This window comes from Seriola dumerili, unplaced genomic scaffold (genome assembly GCF_002260705.1).
Source record: "Seriola dumerili isolate Sdu_G_001 unplaced genomic scaffold, Sdu_1.0 BDQW01001449.1, whole genome shotgun sequence".
Taxonomy (NCBI): domain Eukaryota; kingdom Metazoa; phylum Chordata; class Actinopteri; order Carangiformes; family Carangidae; genus Seriola; species Seriola dumerili.
Genome location: NW_019175704.1, coordinates 1205868 through 1228255, shown reverse-complemented (window position 1 = coordinate 1228255; position 22388 = coordinate 1205868). Strand labels below are relative to the sequence as shown.

The 22388-nt window shown below is 37.6% G+C and overlaps 2 protein-coding genes across 4 annotated transcripts; both read right to left on the bottom strand.

The window, feature by feature from the left end:
- Nucleotides 1-99: 99 nt before the first annotated feature.
- Nucleotides 100-10529, bottom strand: LOC111238628 (interleukin-18 receptor accessory protein-like). Of its 3 annotated transcripts, none has more exons than XM_022768217.1 (13): nt 10442-10529; nt 10252-10354; nt 9949-10162; nt 8328-8502; nt 8077-8248; nt 5223-5300; nt 4639-4768; nt 4301-4443; nt 3203-3340; nt 2187-2297; nt 1952-2095; nt 1739-1854; nt 100-675 (listed from the first exon to the last, which is right to left on the bottom strand). In XM_022768217.1, exons 2-13 carry the CDS (start codon nt 10337-10339, stop codon nt 436-438), a joined length of 1749 nt encoding a protein of 582 aa, XP_022623938.1. In that variant the 5' UTR covers nt 10340-10354; nt 10442-10529; the 3' UTR covers nt 100-435. The 3 variants fall into 3 exon arrangements, with proteins under 3 accessions (XP_022623938.1, XP_022623941.1, XP_022623940.1); XM_022768220.1 differs by having other exon boundaries at nt 2187-2243; XM_022768219.1 differs by having other exon boundaries at nt 8328-8487.
- A 3570-nt stretch (nt 10530-14099) lies between these two features.
- Nucleotides 14100-19302, bottom strand: LOC111238680 (interleukin-1 receptor type 1-like). The gene is made up of 10 exons (XM_022768315.1): nt 19149-19302; nt 16905-17154; nt 16418-16586; nt 16098-16236; nt 15949-16011; nt 15735-15858; nt 15459-15607; nt 15105-15248; nt 14809-14961; nt 14100-14710 (listed from the first exon to the last, which is right to left on the bottom strand). Exons 1-10 carry the CDS (start codon nt 19201-19203, stop codon nt 14355-14357), a joined length of 1602 nt encoding a protein of 533 aa, XP_022624036.1. The 5' UTR covers nt 19204-19302; the 3' UTR covers nt 14100-14354.
- Nucleotides 19303-22388: the final 3086 nt, after the last annotated feature.

The window sequence follows — 22388 nt, the reverse complement described above, 5'->3', positions numbered from 1 at the left end:
CTGAACTACACGTCACAATATAAGTTTATTGTACTTGATACTAATATACAAACAGATAAAGGCTGATATCTATGATTCTATTCTTCAATTGTTAATGGCGTCTATTTTTTAAAAACTTTTTTTTTTTTTACATGTTCTTCCATGTACAAATCCTATATCTTTTGTAGTCATTGCCTTTATGATTCAAATTTTTGAGTTGATAAGTGATTGATTGTTTCACAGGGGTGAGTGAATGTTTATTTTTGGTATGAAGGGTGACTCACTTTTTCCCTACATTTGAATATGATACGTTATGATTTGACTTACTATCATCATGGGGATTTCCTTTGACACATGGCTGAGCAGTTTCAGTTAACAGTGCATTAACCGAAGCTGCATTTCTATATTATACAGTCAATAAATATGCTAGACACGTGGAAAAAAAATGCAGTGTTATCATTGGTCCTGCATCAGTGATACCAGATTCACTCTCTGATCGGGCATTGCCTTTCTCAAAGACTTCCAGAAGTTGCGGGTGGCTCTGGCAGGTTTGCCTGACGTCCAATTCAGACTCGGTAGCACCTTCAAGGCTCTTTGAACCAGTGTGGGCAGTGGGGAGTCCTGCTGGATGAGTGATGCTGACTCTCTATTGGTCTGAATTAGCAGGAGCTTAAAGGCAGAGTTTTGCAGCAAAGCCTAAAGATATGGACCAAATAGCAAATCATTAATGAATTGAACACTGAAAACCAGTGGTTTAAATGAATACACACTTAAAACTGATTTATCATCATCAAGACAAACGTAACCTTTCATCACAACTCAGAAGTTGTACTAAATCAGAGGATACGAGTGGTTTTGTTTGCGGCTTATGGTACTTCACATTTTCAAACGGATTTTCCCATCATCAACATAGCTGCTGGTTTCAGTTTACATCAGTGAAAGTGCTAAAATTAAACCAGAGGACAAATAAAAATGGGTACTGTTGTTTAGTCATATGTAACTAAAAATAAATGGAAGGCTAGAAAAAATACTAAATAATAATTTACACATTGTATACTTTACTGCCAACCACAATTCAGACAGTAAAGTATACAATGTGTACATAATGGGCTAAACATGTAAATTCTCCCAGTTATATAATGGCAGACGTGGTATCTGCAAGTATTGTCTTAAAAGCATTCACTTTAAATTAAAAGTAGGATTGTTGCGCCAGTGGATTGTGTGCAGAGGAGGTGGTTCAATTCTTTTTTGTGGGGTTCCAGTCATCACCATCAGACCTGCAGCAAACATATTCACTGCTGAGGAAGCTCACTGTCTCAAAATGGGCAAGTGTCAACTTAAGCAAAAACTTAAATGAACTTAAAAGGACTGATAATTTTCATTTGGTTAATCCATCCAAAGTAACACTTACCACTGGGATTCTGGCTATGCTACATTCACATCATATGTGATGCATGGTGGTGATGGGGAAGTTTCCCCTGTTAATGACTCAAGATCATTCAGGGCATTACAATGGGTGTATGATTACAGACTTGGTGAGAATTGAAATACTCGATAGTATACAGTAAACCCATAGCCACTAAACTTGGTCTTAATTACACTGTACAATGTAAGGCCTCCATATTTGTTTGTTTTCCCAACACTTTCGCAATCGTAAATATGACTTGGATGTTGCTATTTACAAGTCAAAAACAAAAATTATGATAACATGCCATGAGTGTGGCATAAGTATTCTACTTTCCCTGAAATGTAGGCCTACCTGGACTCCAGATTCCAGTACAAACACAGCATTGCTGTTGCAGAGGTAGTCAGCTGACAGGAGACAGATAAGCATTTGGCTTCTCTGTATTGCAAGGACCACATCATTTGTATATGCTGCAATACAAAATGGAAATCATCAGGAACGTTTGCAGTCAACACACACACACACACACACACACACACACACACACACACACACACACACACTGACCTCCTCCTGGAAGCACGTCCCTCTCCAGCAGACAGAGGCGATACCCCCACCGTTCCTCTAACATCTGTGGTAGAAGCACTTCTAGTGGTCTCTGGGTGGCTTCACCCTCCTCAGTGTTCAGTGGGTCCATGATGGATAAATGTGCTGCCAATAAAAGTAACTGTTAATTTTCTTTACCAGTGTAGTTTCATGAAAATGAAATCCAGATATCGTACACTGAACGTGTTGGACCTACCTTCCTCATCAGTGCCAGCTCCTGATCGGGAGGGAACCGTCCAACCTCCCTCCGCCTCTGGTGATCGAGGGGTCCACACATATGACAGAAACACATCAAACTCTTTCTCATCTGTGAAAGACAATTTTGTCTTAGAAACCTGGGCACTTTGATCGACTGATAAGATTAATTAGATGTAAGATTGCCATCTTGGTTTTTTATCATTACTACACAAAGTACAGTATCATAGTTTGCTACCTACATTTTTCAAGTACATGCACCGGATTAAGATAGTTTCAAATTATTATCATAATATTTTGATTAATTTATTAATGTAATGCTTGTGGGTTGGGTTAAATAAATTGAAAACAAATCGCATCTTCATGTTGTTGTGGAGATTGAGGTATTCAGTTGCTAAACCACATCCTGTGAAGAAGAGCAGTTCTTGGCTCAGGATGCTAGAGTGAGCACGCAAGTTTCAAAAGCTGGGCTTTAGGTTTCTGACCTATGTTGCAAGGGTGTCCAACCTTGTTTCCTCTGAGAGCTGCTTTGACAAAATAAAAGAGGCTGAGAGCTCCTCGTGTCTCATATTACTGGTTACATTTATTCACATATCGTATCAAAACACTCAAACTGATCTCCAAAACAAATCAGAGGAATAAAATAATTGAACAAGTCATCAAATATCAATATCCAAAAACATCTGAAACTCACATCAGACATCATGTTAGTTTCAGTTTTTGTGTCAAAAATCTGAGCCATGATTCAGTCAAACCTGATCACAACAGACATGATAACACCACTGCAAACTAACAAATGTAAACAAACATAGGCTCAAGTAGAAGCCCACAGTTTAACACACTTAATCCATGGCAACATATAACTTTTGTAGGAAAAGTTTAGTTTATATCTGTTCTGTTATCCAGAAGAGTTGCTGCTATCACTGCGTGTGTGTGTGTGTGTGTGTGTGTGTGTGTGTGTGTGTGTGTGTGTGTGTGTGTGTGTGTGTGTGTGTGTGTGTGTGTTTGCTTTCTTACCATCTCCACGTTTTCCATGTGGGAAGTGGGATCTGTAGATAAGCCGTAGTTCCAGCCATTTCACATGAAAAATGATCCCCAGCCCAGCTACCACCAGCAAAGACGCAATGGGATACCCAACCAGTGACGGCCATTTTACTGAAACCAAGTCAAAAGTACACTTAATAGATTGTATTATGTCTTGGAAGCGGTAATAATTGCCCTAGGGGCAGCAGAGACAAGCTGTAAAGACAAAATTGACATATTATCACCATATAAAGTTGATATGGCAAACTTGTTAGCAAACAGTTGCTTATTTACACGCTCCAGCAGACACAGAGCAACATCAGTATTAATTCATAGTCATGTTTCTGTCCACTGGACACTCTCGCTAGTTGCTAACCTTTTTATTCATTTATGGATGGATAGGTAGTTATCTGACTGTTTTGCTAAAAACAGCTGTCTGTTGTGGCTGACAATGACACTGATGAGAGCGTTAACCAGTAACTAAATTGTGGATCATTAAGTATTGTCATTTGATCCATTATAAATGTAAAAAATATTGATAAATGCAGCATTAAATGTTGCCTGCACAAAATTTCACAAAAAGCCCAATGTTTCAAAGTTAACGTCAGCACAGTCAGTGGACATAAGTGGTTAAATATGGGTGTTTTGAAAATGTCTGCAGAAATAAGTTGCCTTACGGATGGTGTCACCATTGAGCTCATTGGATTGGTTACAGCATTTTTGACCTAATTGGATGTAACTTTTTCCAGTTTTAAGCAATGACATCAAAATGGGTCAAATGCTACCCTCTTTCCAGCCACAAGAGTATGAGTAGGGCGGCTCCTGTCAGTCTGCAGGCTCGCAGCTTTGTCTACAGTTTTCCATGCATGGTGACACATCCAGCTGCCTAGCGTAAAATACACAATCTGCCCTATCTGACACTACTGATTGAAAACCTGGAGGGACTTTCCCTTAGATTTTATCATATATTCTACTGTGCAGTCATGTGTCATATGCAGTTATTTGAACTGCAATGTTACAATGTTATGACAAAATATGGTATCAATAAAAAATAAAAAAAAAACATGAAGGTGACAATAGAAACAACACTACCTTTAATTTTCTCCTCGAGCTTGATAGTGACACTTTTGTTCTCAACGGTATTACTGGCAATGCAGGTATATGTGTGGTTCAAGTCTTGTAGAGTCACCTCTTTTATGATGGCTGTCCCCGTGACCTTGTACCACGGGTTATTTCTGAATCAGAGAAAGCATTTCAGCTGCTTTGCATCCTAAAACCTTAGAAAAGTTATCATGCAAGCCAAGCCGAATCATCATGTTAACATTGTCAGATTTTTCAAAATCCTAACGAGGAAACACTTGGACTATGTAATGAAGGACAGTTACTTGAAGGCAAAAGCAAACATTGACTGAGGGACTGCAGCGACTCACTGTGGCTTCTCCTTGTGTAGTATAGTCGTAGTTTTCATGTTGTCACTGTAATTTACGTACCATCGCACCTTTGCTGAACTCTCATTCTCATAAGGAAAATATACAATACAGGTCAGATCGTGAGACCGACCTGGAACAAGAAAAAAACATGGGCATTAAAATCCAGCCCTTAGTGAAGACAACTTATAATAATAAAATGTTGTCACACCAGTTTCGTAGATAAACAAATGAGTGATTCAAAGATGAGACCATCATGTCATTATCAGAGCTGTTTCAGATACTGTATAAGCTACTGCAATATTTTGTGTATAAAAAGTCAGTAATTACAATAAATCCTCATTAGAAAGACATGTTAGATTGTTTTTGAAAGCCAGAGCCCAGAGACACATCAGTTCTGAGTTGATATGTACAATGACTTAAAAAAAAACAACTTTGAGAAGGCAAACAACTGTTACTATTTTGATACTGCTGTATTTGGAATTCACATGGCTGATATGTCTCTGAAAAAGATGCCCAAAACCATCTATTAGTTGTTAGCTCTGATAGCTGTTAGATTTTTCCATAGCACATTTGAATACACTTACCAAGCTCCACTTTGACTGTCATGTTGGCCTCAGGATACACAATCTCTATCTTTGTCTTGTTAGTTATTTTCTTGAAGGCTAGTTTGGGTTGGGAAATAAAGTCACATTTTCAGTGTATATTCTGCCTAGTTAACTGGAAAATCATCTGGGAAAAACATTCATACATACTATATATGAGCTCTACTTCAACACATGGTGGCACCCACATGTAGGAAAAAACAATCTATATGATCAGGGAAATGAAGACACTCAGCTTGAAGTGGAAAAAAAATCTAATGCCACTGGCAGGATCTATATACAAAACTTGATTAAACAATAACCTTGCTTTAGAGTAGAGTTTTGCATGCTGCGTTGTTCAGCCCCTTGTGACCCTGACATGAATGAGTATAGAAAGTGGATGGATACAAAAATTTCAAAAGTAGGCTAACTCTAATGTGGTTTACTGTCTTGCTTTTATCAAGGGGTTTTAATGCAAAGACACATTCAAACAGGTCAACAGGTGATCTTTGTCAACCACCCAATGCCTTGAATCTTGAGAAATATAGACTCAACAGGGGAGTAAGGTTATGGTGCTGTAGGCTGTATAGACTGTAAAGTCCCTTGAGGCAAATTTGTGATTTGTGATGTAAATACAATTGACTTGACTGAGTCTAAAGCCATTCTACCGCCTCTGTTTGAGACAGCACAGATTTGATCTATGACCTGCTAACATGCTAACTCTGAGTAGGTACACCACTTACATTGATCACCATCTTAGTTTAGCGTGTTAGCATGCTAGCATTTCCTGGTTAGCACTACAAATAAAGTAGAAATGAGGCTAATGGGAGGATAGTTTTGCAGGTATTTGGTCATAAAGCAAAGTATTGGACAAATTACAATTTTCACCCATTGAGGAAAGGTCAGTGAATTTCAAAATGATTACAATTCATACTGAGGGACATATCTGTACCAGATTTCATGGCAATCCATCAAATAGCTGCTGAGACATTTCGCTAAAAAGACGAAAAGGTAAACCTCAGAGTGGCGTTTGAAGAAAAGTAAGATTTATTCTCTGAGCATCACAAATGTCTTTGGCTGTTGAGATATTTCAGTCTGGACCACAGTGGGGAGCTTACATCGCTTTGACAGTGGCACAGATTGTTACATCTAGTTAAATCTGAGCCACAGATGCCACTATTTTTTATCATAATATGTACAGTTATTTATTTGCACTATTAATGTCATTAACTCATGTCATTCTCATAATTGTAATATTACAGGTTATTGTTTTGGCATTGATGTTGTTTTTCATGTTGTCGTTTTAATGTGTACAGTTTAAACTCATTAATAGCTGAAAGCGTTATTCTTTAAAAATTTTACAAATACAAGAAGGTTTCCTTTGAAAACTTCAGTGATGATTAGAAAAATGAAAGTTGAAAGATGAATGTCTAACTTAAAAATCCACTCCAATGTAGCAAAAATACAACTTACTATTACTATTTGTATTATTTGACAATGGGAAAGTAAATTCTCCACTGGATACAACAGAATAAACATACAGACACAGACGAATGGCATGTGTTTTTGGAACTGCTGTCTTCAGTAAACACTTAAAGTTCCTGAGCTGTTTTAAATAATGTAAAAATACAGTATGAAATAAAAAATAAAAAATATTTAAAAAAAAACATCATATGGAAATGGTAACAAGGGGATCTTTAAAACAACCTAACATTCAGTGGCAAAACAGGAAGTAGTATACCTCTTAGCTCAGAGAAAATTATGTGGAAATTAGGGTGCTGGAATTTTGTATGATGACTTATTGGCTTTTCCAGTGGTTCATCTGATTTAGTGATGCAGTGCAGGGACAATAATGAAACACTGCGTGCAAGACCACTAAGGAGGAGCTACTCTTGTGATACCCTTTGATAAGTTTTGTGATAGACCAATCCATTAGTGCTCTTTGAAAACAAGATATTTTGAGATTTTCAAGATATTTCAAGATATTTTAAATAATAACAGTACAGCATGTACAGTAGTCCTTATGTTAGAATGCTTAATTTGATGATATTATTTCTATAATTATCTTAAACATACATTTTGGCAGAGAAGAGCGATGATTGCATCAAGCACACAAATGAATAACTGCCTGCTGTGGAGGAGGAAGTGAAATGGTTTTTGGGTTAGCAACAAGATATGATGCAATTTAAAGGGTGAGTGAAGAAATACCTCTCTGAGGTAGGGTTGTTGTTTTTGGTATTTTCAACTGACCAGAAGGTCTATAGGGCATAGGTTTACCAAAGAAAGTGGAATGTAGACATCCCTCGAGTAATTTACATCTTTCCTGGAATCGTTATTTAGATTAATAAAAATAGTTTTGCCTTGAATTCCAAAGGAAGTTAAAAGATGATTAAAATGTTTATATACTGGTGAAAGAACAACCTGGCCTAGATCAAACAAATATTTCTGATATACAGTACATCTTTTCAAATAAACAATTTTGTGTAAGAGTGAGTGTTTTGACAAAGATTGCCAACTGAGAAAATCTGTTTGACAAATAAACGTCTCTGAGTATGTTACAAGATCTTATTGTGTTAAATAGTCTTTTAATAAGGTTACGTGTATAATTGCCAAAGAAGTAAAGTTATTTGATTATTATTGCACTCTAGTATTATTCTACTTTATTTTACTAAGTTGAGTGACATGAGTCTTCTCATCCTTTAAATTATACCATGGCCAAGGAAAATACAAATTTCTGATTGGCTGGCAGGTTTCTATTAACTTTCTATTGATGTCTATGTAGAGATATTTTACAAAAAAAAAAAAGACACACACACACACACACACACACACACAGCACAGAGCACACAGCACTTACGTACAACTGTGACTTCAACAGCCCTCCTGAAGGTCCATATGACTCCGTGCTCAATTATTTGTCTATCACAGAAAAAGACACCTTTATCGTAGTTGTCTTTTACTTTGCAGAGATGTAACAGCCCATTCTTTTCACAGGAGGCTCTTCGCTGCTCAGACATAGGTGTCTTACCCTGTAAGAAAGCACACTTGTCTGAATTTTAGCTGTTTAGATGTTTCCATTGGATAACCCTGCTCATGTGTGTGTGTCACCTTGAACCATCTGACATCTGTGCTGTTACTACATTCGTGTCCCGGGCAGGAGATATTCCCACCAACACCGCTGACCAGCTCTACTTTGCTCTCATTGGGCTGGAAACATCCCAGACTGATCTTCGCAACCACCTTTAGATACAAGAAGAACTTGCTGCCACTGGACAGCAGAGACCTGAACACTTAATAGAATCTCATGCAAACACAAGCAGTCTACACACATCACACACAAACATCATTATTTGCCATTTAGTAAAAAAGCTTTTTTAAATTGTGACTAATGACTTTAAGAAATTCATATTTATCATTTATGAAGAATTCACAGATAAATAATTATCTATTAATTATTATTAGTTTGTTAAATAAATGTCTTTTTGGGGTTTGTGTTTGTGCCAATAACAATTTATTAATTACTAATTAATTACATTTATAGTGGCAAGCTAAAAAACTTATTGTAAGTAAAAAAATGATCACTGAATTTAATCCTCAATCTGTGATTGGTGTATTGTCAATAACACCCAACTGCTGCTGCCCATGTACATTCAGATACAGGCCAAACACTTTACTACATTCATAGCCCAAAATTGGGATGTGTTGACAGTTGGACGGAAATGGCGCTGTTCATTAATTGCAGAATTAATAACCAGAGGTGTGGACTCTGACTGTGACTGGAGTAACTCTAAGACATGAATCTGTTTATTTATTTAGACTTAAAGGTTCCCTGTGGAGTTTTTTGTGTCAGTGTTTCTCACCAAAACAATTATGCGCACCTCTGAGGCCTAACAAATGCGCATTTTCTTCCTCATACAACATTACATACAGATTTTTTTTCTTTAAAAATTCAGCAATGTTTACATTCATGTTTACTAGCGCGCACTCTTCTTCTTCTCTGCTTTTCTTGGTGCATAAATGCATTTCTTGGAGCATTACTGCTACCTGCAAATCAGTGCAATAGTATGAAACCATTGGTAGGAATGTTGTCGCACCAGCTAATATTGGTGCACATGCGTGAGGACAAACATATCATAAAGACATTGCTCCATAGGCCTATGAGAAGTCAGCAACTCGACAGGTTACCTTTAAGACAAAAAGCAAAACAATAAAGACTTTTTTAAACACAACTTTTCAGTAACTCAGCACTGCATTTGGCTGTAGCTTTTTGATTTGCTATCTTCCTAAGTTTAAAAAAACAGTGATGCTAATGAACTAATTTTCCTAACAACAGACCAGGAAGTAAAGGTGCATTTGGCATCACAGAAGAGTACACAGACAACCTAAGATTATCCTATTAAGATGTTAAATCTCTGCTTTAGTCAACAAAAAACACATGGAAAGCATTCAAAACATTCAGCTAAATTATAAATGAAATTATAAATGATTCTGTGACTGGAAAAATACATACAAAAACAAAAACATACAGAGGCACAGCTGATCATTTTGTTCTTAAACGTTATAAAGTTTAAGTTTAAATGCATGTAAAAATGCATTTATTATTTCTATACATATACTATATTAACTTGATTAAAATGGCAAATGATGAAGGGTGCATGATGACATGTGTAGGAGCAGAAGTCTAGGACTTTTTTCTATTAAAATTAAAAGGAAAAGAAACATTATTTACCATGTGAGACATGTGTACTGCCCAGAATGGTTTGCCACAACTGAGACCTCTGCCCCACAGTTGAAGGATTGAGCTCCATTTCCTTCCAAGCTGTCTCCAGGCTTGCAACAAACCAAGTTTATGTGCCCTTTGCATGGTAGCATAAAGCTCTCCCCCTCCACAGCTCTGTAATGCCAATGTGTAGTTTCCTGCTGAAGACCTACGGGTGCAGTTGCTACAGAGTCGTATTTTGTCATTTTAAATGCACATTCTAAAAAAGGAGACAGCATTAGTAATAACAAAATTTTTGCGTAAATGAATTACCCGTTTGTTTCTTTTGATGGTTCCCCACACAGCATCCCTCCAAGATAATGGGGAAGATTAAAAAAAAGAGAGTATATCCAGTTTGCATCCTGTGTCTCAAAATCTGTAAAAAAGAAAAAAGAAAAAGAGAAATCTTATTGATTTCAGTCATGATGCTTATAAAGTCATTCTTCTTTACATTGTAACTCACCAGATCTGGAGTTCTTGGTATTTTCTGCTAATAGTCAGAGGGGTTTGTTCCCCATCTCTTGGGCGGTAAGTCTTGATGTGTGTAACAGCTGTATGTCAGAGGACATACACAAGTTGTAGTAGGTGGTATCATAGAGTTTCCTGTTGCGTTGTTTGTCATAATTTCACAAGAAATGGCTCCAATGTTTGTGTTCCTGTTAGCTAGCCACTTCCTATGTGAACTGCAGATGAGCATTTCTTAGAATTGTTGTGATATATTGTGCGCGCAGTAGAATATACCATATGTGAAAGGAAACACTAAGGTTAACAATATGTCCTTTATGCTTTGAAGGATAGAAAATACCAAATATTAAACTCACAGCAAAAGACACAAAAATTGGTATGAGTAGAATACTATAAAGAACACTCATACAGGTCAGGCAGATTTCCAAGGCATGTGTTTCAATGTACAGTAATAAAATTCAGGTGACTATACTAAAGCAAGACACAAACACAGATAGTAAATTTAGAATCGAATGTATGAAACACCTGATCATAACCTGCGGTAAGTAGGGCTAACGTACATGTGGTTAAAATTTCATTTTTCTGGGGCATACCTGCAAGTTTCACCTACCTCTAATCTGGCCTACATCTCTCCACCTTCTCCTCATCATGGGATTGAACATGCAACATCCATCCATCCATCCATCCATTTTCCTCCGCTTATCCTCTAGTAGGGTCATGGGGGGGCTGGAGCCTATCCCAGCATCTTTTCGGGCGAGAGGCAGGGTACACCCTGGACAGGTCGCCAGTCCATCGCAGGGCAAACACATAGAGACAGACAACCATTCACAATCACAGCCACACCTATGGTCAATTTAGAGTAGTCACTCAGCCTAGACCCCATTAGCATGTCTTTGGACTGTGGGAGGAAGCCGGAGTACCCGGAGAAAACCAACACAGGCACGGGGAGAACATGCAAACTCCACACAGAAAGATCCCGCGTCCGAGCCGGGACTCAAACCCGGAACAGCACCAGCACCAGCACTAACCACTGTACCACCGTGCCGCCCTGAACATGCAACACAACTTTTACAAACAGCCAACGTCCCGTCATGGCTGAGCAACTATAACTAAGACCTGTCAAGCTTTGAATTTCAACACATGCTGTCCCCATTTACAGGATTTGCGCTGCATTTTTAATCAACTCATTGAACCAATGACAGCGTTGCTGGTTAGCCACAGGTGATAAAATCTATCAGTGACAACTATGCCTGCTGGCTAGAAAGGAGAAAGCTCCTTTGTCTACCCCTGTCTGACATCAATGACTCACTGTTTCAAAAATTACAAAAAATTTTCGAGTGCTAAAGCAACGTAATCATGGTAAACTATATGTGCAAGATAGTACGAAAGCTTAACTAAAGGGACATTAGCTTGTTAAAGGAATAGCTCTACTTTTTCTGGAAGGAGCAGGGGGACACAACTAGGGTTGCCACCCATCTCGTATATTGTGTATTTGAAAATAAAATGCTGCATCCTGCATTGAATCAATACAGGACGCAATATGTCCCGTATTTTTATACACATCATGTCCTCAAAGTGCTGTGAATGATGTAATGTCAATAATATCTCTTATCTCTTCACATAAAAGGTGGCAACCCTAGACACAACTCACCTGACTGCCCAAAGAAAACACCAGCACTCGTTCATTTAATCTGTGGGATGAGCAGAAATGTAAAAATCATTTTACCTTTTTCACTGTAATTATGGGCAGCATCTCTGATTAGTATTTTCAGATATAGTTGGTGGGCACATTTATGGTCTCTGTACAGGTGCAATATGGTACCGACCCAGGCAATGTCACTGATGACAAGACTGGTTAGTTTTAGTTAGGTTCTATGTTGATCTTTCAAAAAACCCTTGTCATTGATGACACCAGTGGCCGAACTGCAGCCAGCATCCTGTAGCTTGCACGCGCGCTCTCACTCCATAACTTACACTCAAACTATATTTGAGACTAGACACTATATTTGACTGTACAGCGCTGGAACAACACCAAAACAAAGTGTGGAGATAAGTCTGGCTATGTGAGACTATAGTTTGACAATCGTTATGTTTAAAAAAAAAAAAAAAAAAAAAAAAAGGATTTATAAAAATGTAATATTATTATCAGCTTGCTAGCTAGCACCATATAGGCTAGCTCGTTGAAATAATCCAGTCTCGTGACACATTGATTGCATTATATGATACGTCAGCATTGCTAGCCAGCTAACTGCCATTTGTCTGTCTTTCACGGAGAGGCTCAGCAACATCAGCACAGCCAAATTTTCTGGATGCTACAGTCAGTGAACAGGTCAGCACATGAAGATCTTTTGCCACACTTCATTATTGATACGACAGTTTCACAACTCTCATTTCGCTCAATTGATGCGCTAATGGGTAATAGAATAAACCTTTTATATTAAGAAATGTTACAGTAGTGAATGGGTCTGTGGGTTAGTCTAACGCCAGTTACAGACAGATGATAGGAGTGGCATGAGTAATGTTAGACCGGAGATAGTGCACATAAAATTGACGTATTAACAGGTGCTATATAACATATGTATTGTTATGTGCTGGGAGCCGGATATTTGTTGATGTTAGTGGACTCATTTCTACATTAACATTAGCTAGTTGGGGTCAGCCCTATGTTCCCACATTTCTAAGAATGTTTTGAAAATTAGGCCCTATTTTCCCACAGTCTTATATGTTCCCATAAGCCCATGTCCACACTAACCCGGGTAATATTTATCCGGTTAGCCCTTCCGTCCACATTAGAACGGTAAATTCCAAAACTGAAAACGATGCTTTACAGTAATGATCGCTGAGGTGGATAAATGTGAAGACGCCGTGGAACGTGGATGCAAAGCGTTCTGAAAACGATTAGTGTGGATGGAGATCGTTTTCATTGTGAATGTGCATTTTTATATTTATCCGGGTTAATGTGGACAAGGCCTAAGATTTTTCTCAAAAGGAAACCCTATGGTCCCATATTTCTTAACATAGGGCTGTGGGAACATAGACACACTCCCAGCTAGTTTTGCACACATGTCACATCCTTTGGATTTTCCCGTCCTACTTATAAATCAGTCCAGCTGTCATAGCCAACTGAGAAACTTAGGAAAGCTCTCATTTAGATGCAATACATGCAAATTGCTTCACTTTGTTTTTTGTTTGTGCATGGATTGAACAAACTTAGATACAATGTTAAATATTATTGAGATTCAGAGGTAATGATAAGTGTGTTTTTGACAGAGCCAGCAAGGTGTCCACCCCTGTTCACCCCTTATGTTAGTTAGGCTAACCATGTCCTGGTCCCACCTCCATATTGAATTCACACACGAGAATGGTATTGATCTCATGTCAGTCTTGGAGAGAAAACAAATACCTTTCCTTTTAGTTGTTAAGGCTAATTAGTTAGCAATCAATTGTCTACTTACACATTAGGTACAAAGCAATAAAAAACAATCATTTGGATTCACATTTCTGGCCACTGGATATTCATTGATATTTTGCTTTGTAATGGTCTTCAACAACTACTCAAATGCACCTCAACTGCAATGAGAATACACACAAGTTGGACAATTCAGGATATATCAATATGAAAAGTGTAAAGACTCATGTTATGAAAAGAAGCCATTTTATATTTTCACATTATTTTCATGCATAAATTACAGGTCTTGGCAGCTGACAGGAAAAGTTGCTTGTGTCAGTGTTCTGTCTTAATAAGGAGTTTTCTACCTGACAAATTCAAAAATACAACATGTTATATAGCAAAATTATGACAAGGTAAATGTTCAAAATGAATTACTTTCAATATACATTCTTTTTTATAGGTACAGAATATAAACAGGTGGTGAAGATGGATATGATAAAAGCTATTAATTATAACTTGGCTAAACCTTTTGCCATGAGGCAACATCCTGGTTTGTCTGTGGTGAAGGTTTTGGCATGGCAGGTAGGTAATAGCGCAGCTGTTTCCAGAAGGAGGAGGCGGATGGCATGGAGCTTAAGCCCTTCCAGGTGACACAGACACCAGCTTCACTAAAAAATTGTAAGGCCTCAGCTAAGGAACCTGATGTTGAATCTTGTGTTGTCTCAGTTTTTATGAAAATTAAGCGAGTCTGCCTCTCCACAAGAGCTGCATGGATGGCACTCAGCAGGCCAGACCCTAGATCAGGATCTGGAGAGGTGGGGACCAAAACCACCGTCCGACTCTGCTCTATGCAGTCTAACACTGCTTCCGCTGTAGCTGCAACCCAACAGAGTTCAAATTAATCATTACCTCGTTAATATATATATATATATATATTAGGTCAATTTTCTTCAAAGTGCATCTTAAATACGTACCTTTCCCTGGTAAAACGTCACGATCATAAAGACAGAGACTGTAGCCAAACTTCTCTTCCAAAACACTCTCCAGCCATTTTCTGTCATCAGCATTTACTCCTGCATCTGTGTCGCTCTTATAACACATCACAAAGGCATCGTAGATTTTTCCATCTAATCAAATGACAAAAAATTGTCCAACATGTCTGTCATTGCTGTCAAACTGTCTGCAGCGTCCCAAAAAAGCACAAATATGTAACTCTTAAAAATAAGTTGTAAGTTAAAATGAAACAAATTGCCAAAAATATGACTCCTACCTGAGGTGCGTCCATAGCAACCAAGAGTGTCTCTTAAGAAAAGAGTGATGTCAATTTTCAACTTCACATAGATAATTACTGTCACAACCATTACCACCACAATGGCCACAATGCTGGGACACAGGAAAATGTAAGAAGGGCGAGCTGTAGGGTAATAATGGAAAGAGATATATATAATATATATATATAAACATGAAATAAACTATAGCCTGGAAGATGTCACTTCAAACTTTAATGTTGCTGGAATGTGATGTAAGTTTAACAGTAGTTTATTAAACACAACACTGATGGAAACAAACACAATTGTAAATACAACAGTAAAGCCAAAGCTATTTATCTATCTATCTGACATACTTTTCTGGACCAAAGTGATAGTAACGAAGCTTGGGAGGTTGTTGGAGACAGATTCCAGTTTACAGGTATAATTTTTTGATAGATCCTCCTCTGACACTTTTTTGAAGACCAGAGATGCTGTCAGCTTTATTTTTTCTGCATTTTTTTCCCTGCAAAAGGAAGGAAAGAACTTAATGAACGAAGATTTAAAAAAGACAATCTATTTTGTGTGTGTATTGAGTGTATGACATTCGCAAATTTGTTGTAGTAGCTGGTCGGGGTCTGTGCAGTGTTTACCGTGTGGTTTTGTAGTAAACTGGTAAACTGGGATTTTTGAACATTACTGATCCCCCACTAATCCAGAACACGCCGTCAAAGTCTGAATATGTAACAGCTTTACATTCAATCTCCGCCTTTGAGCCTAGAAGAAGCAGTTAACACAATATTTAAAAGAGGTCATTTAGGGAGGTATTATATGTTTGTATGTGTATCCATGTGTAACCATGCTCACCCAAATCTACGGGAACCACTTCATTGTCTTTTGGTGAAATGATGACTGCGGCTTTGTCAAATTCTGTGCAAAAAAAGGGGAGAAAACTCTTTACACCTTTTTCTTAAACACATGAACTTTAATGACGATCGACAAAGTGTTTTTCTTACTCTTTGGTTTGAGTTGAAGTTCCACTCTAAAGGTCTTATTATAGATTTGACCAAGATACAGGTAAGATCTAGTACAGGTGTAGACACCCTTGTCTTTCTCTTCAACAGTTTGGAAGTAACCGTCTTTTGCTTCACCCTCCTACAAGATGGAAAATTAAGTTAAATTTTTAGACATGAAGGCAGTGAACAACAGTTTTGGTCTAGGAAAAACATTACACCATTGCAAATTTGTAAAAACAAATCATGAATGATGCAGGGTGAAGCTTCCAAATTCACAATCAAATCTCATTCACACTCAAAAATCTGCTGTGTAAAATTACCTTGTGCCATGTGAAGCCATTTTTGGTAATATTTGGAGGGATAGTTGGATCAGGGCAATTCAACATGCAGGACTCTTGAGTGTCACATGATTTATTGTGCATCTCTTCATACTCTTTGGACTTTGATGTGCTTGCTGTCAGCATGAACCTGAACTGGCAGCTGGCATTTCTTTCATGTCATAAAAGAAACACAACATTAAGGTTTTACTTTCTGAAAACACATAATGCTGCCGTTTAAATTTTAATATAGCAGGGAGAGCAGATGTCTAATTTAATCTAATCTAACAGATTAAAAATGGCAACAGATTGGAGTTGAACACAGGATGCTGTGGTTAAGTTTACACCTTCATGTTATGCTTTCTAATGCAAAATTCTGTGTCAGGCTGAAGTATGAAAGCTTACACAGTGTAAATGAATTTTGTATGATATGATATTAAGATTGGAGGAAAACAAAGTCAGGACCACTGTAGGACTGACACTACTTTACCCCACAGAGCATGAGTAATTCCCGTGATGATCTACAGATGCACTGAGAATAACAAGGCTATTCTGATGAACCAGCACACCCATCTGCTTTTGCTCAGCTGATGACATGTTGGTCAGATCCATCTTCTGGGCGGTATAACTGGTCCAGATCACCTTGGCATCACCTTTTTGATAACATGTAGAAGGGCACTGCAACAACACCATCTCACCACGCCTGACATATTGTTCCTCGAGTGTCAGGTGGCACGCACCTGTGAAAGAGTATTCACAAAATTCTGGTTAATTTCAGGGTGTAAAACTTTAACATGAACTGGCCTGTGGACAGCTAGCGCGTAATGTCACATATATCATTGCTGTATTGTATCACGTACTGTAGAAATGTAGCCACATTTCTGCCTGAACGAGTGGAACGCTGGCATCCTGCCCACTGTTTAGGTGAGGCTTGCACACAAACTGATTGGTTTTTTTGGTTTTTCTCAGAGTCAGTCAATTTATCAATAGCCCTGGTCCTTATGAGCAAAATTAGTCACACTCCAGGTTGTGACCCTTCTGTGCATGTTCTTATGGAGATCCAAAAAACATGTGAGCATCCAAGTTTGGTTGTGTCCCATATATGGTGCTTTGGAGAACTATTCACATTCTGGGTGTTGACCCTTGACCCCTATGAAGTCAGAAAAGTTAATGACATGAATAAAACCTAAGTAAATGTTCCCTTGAGGGAATCTTTGTGTTTTCACTTTCTCAGTTTTCACCTGTGTTATTTATTGAGATAATGAGGCTGTTGCAATCCCACAGTACACATTACATTGATTATCTGGATTGCTGTTCTGTAATAACCATAATCATATCACGTTCAACACCTCCAGAATTGCAATAACGTGCTTCTTTGTAAATTTATTTCAGAGCAAATATAATTTCTATATGTATATAATCCATCACAAATCTTGAATGCAACTATTCACATTATTTTTAAATAGTCCTTGTTACTTTGAAAATGACATGTGCAAGATATTTGAATAAGAACCCTTGAAAGGCACATGACTGGAAGAAGGAGCCGGTGCAAGGATTTAAAAACTTGAGTGACCTTTTGTCTCCACTCTTGGTTCGGGTTAAGGTTCTTGCAGCATGGTTTTGTATCTGATTCAGGTGTGCAACTGTGTCCTAAATCAGATCAGCAATTTAGCTTACACTAGAGAAAGTGTGAGTTCGTCATTCTCATGAAAAGGTGTGACTGGTGTAAGATTATAGTGGAGGTTCTTAACCACATCCTAGTTTCCTGGTGCCTGTCAGTCTTTCATCATTTTCGTGTGAAGGGAATAAAAGTATATATATGTGTGTGTGTGTGTGTGTGTGTGTGTGTGTGTATGTATGTAATGTATGTATATACTGTATATAATATTTATTTTACATGTTAGTAATATTAGTGTAGTGTATATAATATTTGCAGCATGTGTCTGTTGTGAGGTTACAGCTGCATGTCACAATGTAGCATAGAAACAACAGCAATTTTACATTAATGGACAGTGATGTAAAGTGACCAAGTAGTTAGTTGCTAGTTCCTCAAGTAATCTACTCTGCTACAATTTTGAAGTAATCCTTTATATTTATTTAATATGTTTACTAACTAGTTACTTTGCAGATTCAGATTAATAATACAAAATATAATCTGAATAGATTATGATGTATTATTATTGGATAAAATAAGTAGAATTTTTTCTTTTGGTACTTTAAGTATTTACTTTCAAATGCTAGAACTTTTATTATTGTATATTGCAGAACGTGTCTGTGAATGTTCTCATTCGTCCAGGTCATAGTAATCTCTCTCTCAAATTAAATCGAAGGCAACTGGACTTGTATTTGTCTGTGGAAGACGTTTCGCCTCTTATCCAAGCGGCTTCATCAGTTCATCATGTATTGGTCTCTCTAGTCCGCACTAGTCTGACTTGTGCAGAACCTTTCTACAATGTGGTAATGATTTTACTTAAGTAAAATATGCGTGTACTTCTTCCACCACCACTTGCCTACATGATGCTAGTTTCTAGTTGGTGTACTTCATTATATTTTTTTCTCTCTCCTTGGATTAAATCAGCGTTTTTTGGTTCTTCTTTTTCTTTTACTTCCTCTATTTCTTTCCTTGTATTTTATGGAGAAGTGCGTTGTGTGAATCTTCCTTTTCTTTTGACACAATCCAATCAAATATAACAGAGAAGTGCCGCCCTCTACACCACTGAGAGCATTCTCTTACCTGGTTTTGATGTAAAGAGGAAAAGCAGAGGGACCAGAAGGACCTTCACCACCATGATAGCCCGCGGCACTGGACCCCAAACACTCAGCAGCTTCGTCAAAAATGTGCTCTGGTCGATCAGACCCCCGATGCAGCTCTGCTGAATTACAGCTGTGCATTTCCCTTCAAAGTTGTGAATCAGACTGAGTGATGAAAAAAGTGAAATTCACGGAAGAGCGTGACGTTGTCGCTGCAATGTAAACACCCCGTCACCAAATTATTATTATAATAATATAATATGATTATATATGATTATGATTATCATGCTAAGGGTGATGCATCATCATCATCATCATTATTATTATTATTATTAATATTAAAACTGCTTTTTTTTTTAAATACGTGATATTACGTTTTCCCCTCCATAAAACGACAACAATAACTGGAACTGCTTTGAAACTACCTACAATGTCGTTTGGTGCGAGTGACAGGGGCATGAAGGAGCTCTGTGGCGTGGAAACGGCGTTGAGCATCCTGTGCTGGTGGGTAACCGGAGGAAACAATGACAGACTGACTCATGTATTCCTTGTGACAGTTAAAATCTAACTATCTAAGTAACTGTGGCTGTGAAATAAACAATATTTCCCTCAGAAATGTAGTGGAGTATAAATAATCATAAAATAGAAGTAATAGCCTAACAGACTGTAGTCCCCCCCCCCCCTTCAGAAAAAAAGGGAGCTCCTACGAACCCCTTGTGTAGTTCGCACAGGCTCCAGACTTACAGCACACATTTTGCAACTGTTTTCAGACTGAGCGGTTCTCTTCATCATAGCATGACGTGTGTGCAGAAACGGTGGAATTTCTATCAAAGTAAAGCAAGATGGTTCACATTCTCAGATTACGACTTATACTTTCCGTGTGCACTGATTACAAATAGTAGTTCATAAAAAATTAAATGAAAATGTTGATGTGTAAATGTAATTTAAAAAAAAAAAATTGATATCCTTTAGATTATCATGAAATCAAACCTGATACTATTTATGCTCGGCATTTTTCAGCAATAGCCATTAAATGAAGAGTTATCAGTTTATTAGGTGCATCTAGCTAAAACTACTGCAGTCTAATAAGTCCTGCAATTAAACCTATCTTTATGACAATGTTCAGTTTTTATTGAAACTGTTTCAGAGAGGTGTTGATTCAACTTTATGGTCATTTTCGAGGCTGCAACTTGTGGTGCTGTTGAATTATATTGTGTGATATAAACAGGCGTTTCTATTATTTTGTCCACAACATTTAGGCTATATCTTTGAGGTATAGGATATATAACAGAAACTCGTCTCTTTGTAATGCAATACAGAGAGATATCACTAGTATTGTAAACCAAACATTTCCTACTGCTGCTGTGTCATGTTAAAAGTGTTCAACTGGCAGATCTGGGGGGAAGATTGAATTGTGAAAAAGTTAGTTCTGGCTGCAATTGTTCATCTAAGATAACTCTTTTTCTGAATTTTCTGTCAGCAGATCATGTTTAATTTTAATTCATCAAACAAGGGTGCAGCCACACTGAGCTACAGGAGACAGGCCGTACACGTCAAACTAAATTAACAGGCTCTTTTCACTGTGCTCTACTGTTGTGTGGACAACTACAGTTCAAGTTATTACTGATTGACTATTTCATGTATTTAACAATGTAAGTGTTTAGTCTGTGCTGATAACAGATGCACCAGTTGACATTCTGTTGTATTTATGACAAAGCAGTGACAGGTGTTGCCAAAAAGGACTGAAATCTTAAGGATCACATATTTGAAGCATAGCCTGAAAGCAAGGCTTTGTGAATGGGCTAATGTGTAGGTTAGCACAAGTGGGCCCATTCGCAGCTTCTTTTCCTGGTTGTTACTTACTATAGCAGAACAACACATTTTACCTTCACAATTCTGGAGTGATCTGCTACATTCGGTTTACAATGCTGGATTACCAACCAGGTAAAGCAGGTAATTGCCCATGTGCCCCAGACATCCAGGGTTCACTCCATATCATTTCTATATCAATTGGTTATCTGAGAGCTTAAGATATCTCGGTTATAAACTAAGTAGAGTGTAAATGGTTTTATACGTTGTCAAAATGAAAGAGTAACTCAAGTAGTTATAAGAAGGGAAATTATTCAAGGTGATTAGTGCTGTGTTGTTAAAGTAAACACACAAAATATGAAATTATTTTTTATTATTTTTTGTTTTTGTTTTTGTTTGATTGGTCAGTGTAGGGATTTCTTACAGTTGAGTTGTAAGTCCTTAGCAATGATTCTGTGTCTGCACTCTCAGTAAGAGCATAACAAATTATCATTCAATTATAATCTTCCATTGTTACATTTTTTTGTCAGTAAGAACAGAAAAATCGACCTGTTTCTGTTTTCTGTGTCAATTGTACTGAAAAAACAAATGGTTAAAACATACTGGACCCTCATTTGCTATAAATATACCTTGATCTCCACACTCTACCATTACAACTGAGCCAGTTAATGAACACTATTGGCTAGTCATAGAGATCTGACATTATTTCCATTAGTATCACAAGACTATATTCACATGGAGGCTAGCTTGTCCATTACCGAAGTTAAGTAGTATAAGTCTGCTATTGGGGGTTAGTGGTAGAAGTGTTTTAAATATTGCTTGTGTCACATTAATAAGATTTAAGATTAGAAGATTTAGTTTTTGAAAATTTTGTTCAGTATTTTTGGGAAAAGCTTAAGTTGTGTATGTGGGTAATTTGCTAAATAATGTGTGGGAGGGCAATTTTGGTTTCATATTATTTGCTTTTTTTAAGAAGGGGGTCTAATTTTTGAGATTGTGTTTATGTTTCATTACATTTGTCATATCCTTGTATTGTCAAGATATTCAGTAAATGATCATCTACAGTGTTGTTCTGGGGTCAGTCAATTAAACTATAGTTAAGTGGTGACATATCTCTGGCTATAAATAGTGATGTAAATCTCACATCAGGACAGGTAAACCTTTGTGGTAGTTACCCTAATATCAAAACAAGCCCAAAGGCCCCGTCAGCCTGGTTTAAAGTCAGTTTGCAGAATGTTAGATATATAGAAGGGTGGCAGGGTGCCACATGAGTAAATCCGTTAATCAACTAATCATTTCAGCAGAGGAATGTTGGTTGGTCTCCAGGTGTTTGGGTAAATAATGAAACTGTGATGTATAGTGGGGGTCTGGACATAAGCTTACCTAACTAAATCAAGTGAGGAGGGGGCTCGAA

What these genes read in the sequence shown, in the direction of transcription:
- LOC111238680 (XM_022768315.1), bottom strand. Translation starts at nt 19,203, where the DNA reads ATGGTGGTGAAGGTCCTTCTGGTCCCTCTGCTTTTCCTCTTTACATCA. An exon ending in CCTCTTTACATCAAAACCAG is followed by an intron (nt 17,155 to 19,148) that starts GTAAGAGAATGC and finishes ACTCTTTCACAG; the next exon opens with GTGCGTGCCACCTGACACTC. An exon ending in ACTTCAACTCAAACCAAAGA is followed by an intron (nt 16,012 to 16,097) that starts GTAAGAAAAACA and finishes TTTTTTGCACAG; the next exon opens with AATTTGACAAAGCCGCAGTC.
- LOC111238628 (XM_022768217.1), bottom strand. Translation starts at nt 10,339, where the DNA reads ATGCAAACTGGATATACTCTCTTTTTTTTAATCTTCCCCATTATCTTG. An exon ending in TGTTGAAGTCACAGTTGTAC is followed by an intron (nt 5,301 to 8,076) that starts GTAAGTGCTGTG and finishes AACCCAAACTAG; the next exon opens with CCTTCAAGAAAATAACTAAC. An exon ending in ACATGGAAAACGTGGAGATG is followed by an intron (nt 2,298 to 3,202) that starts GTAAGAAAGCAA and finishes TGTCTTTCACAG; the next exon opens with ATGAGAAAGAGTTTGATGTG.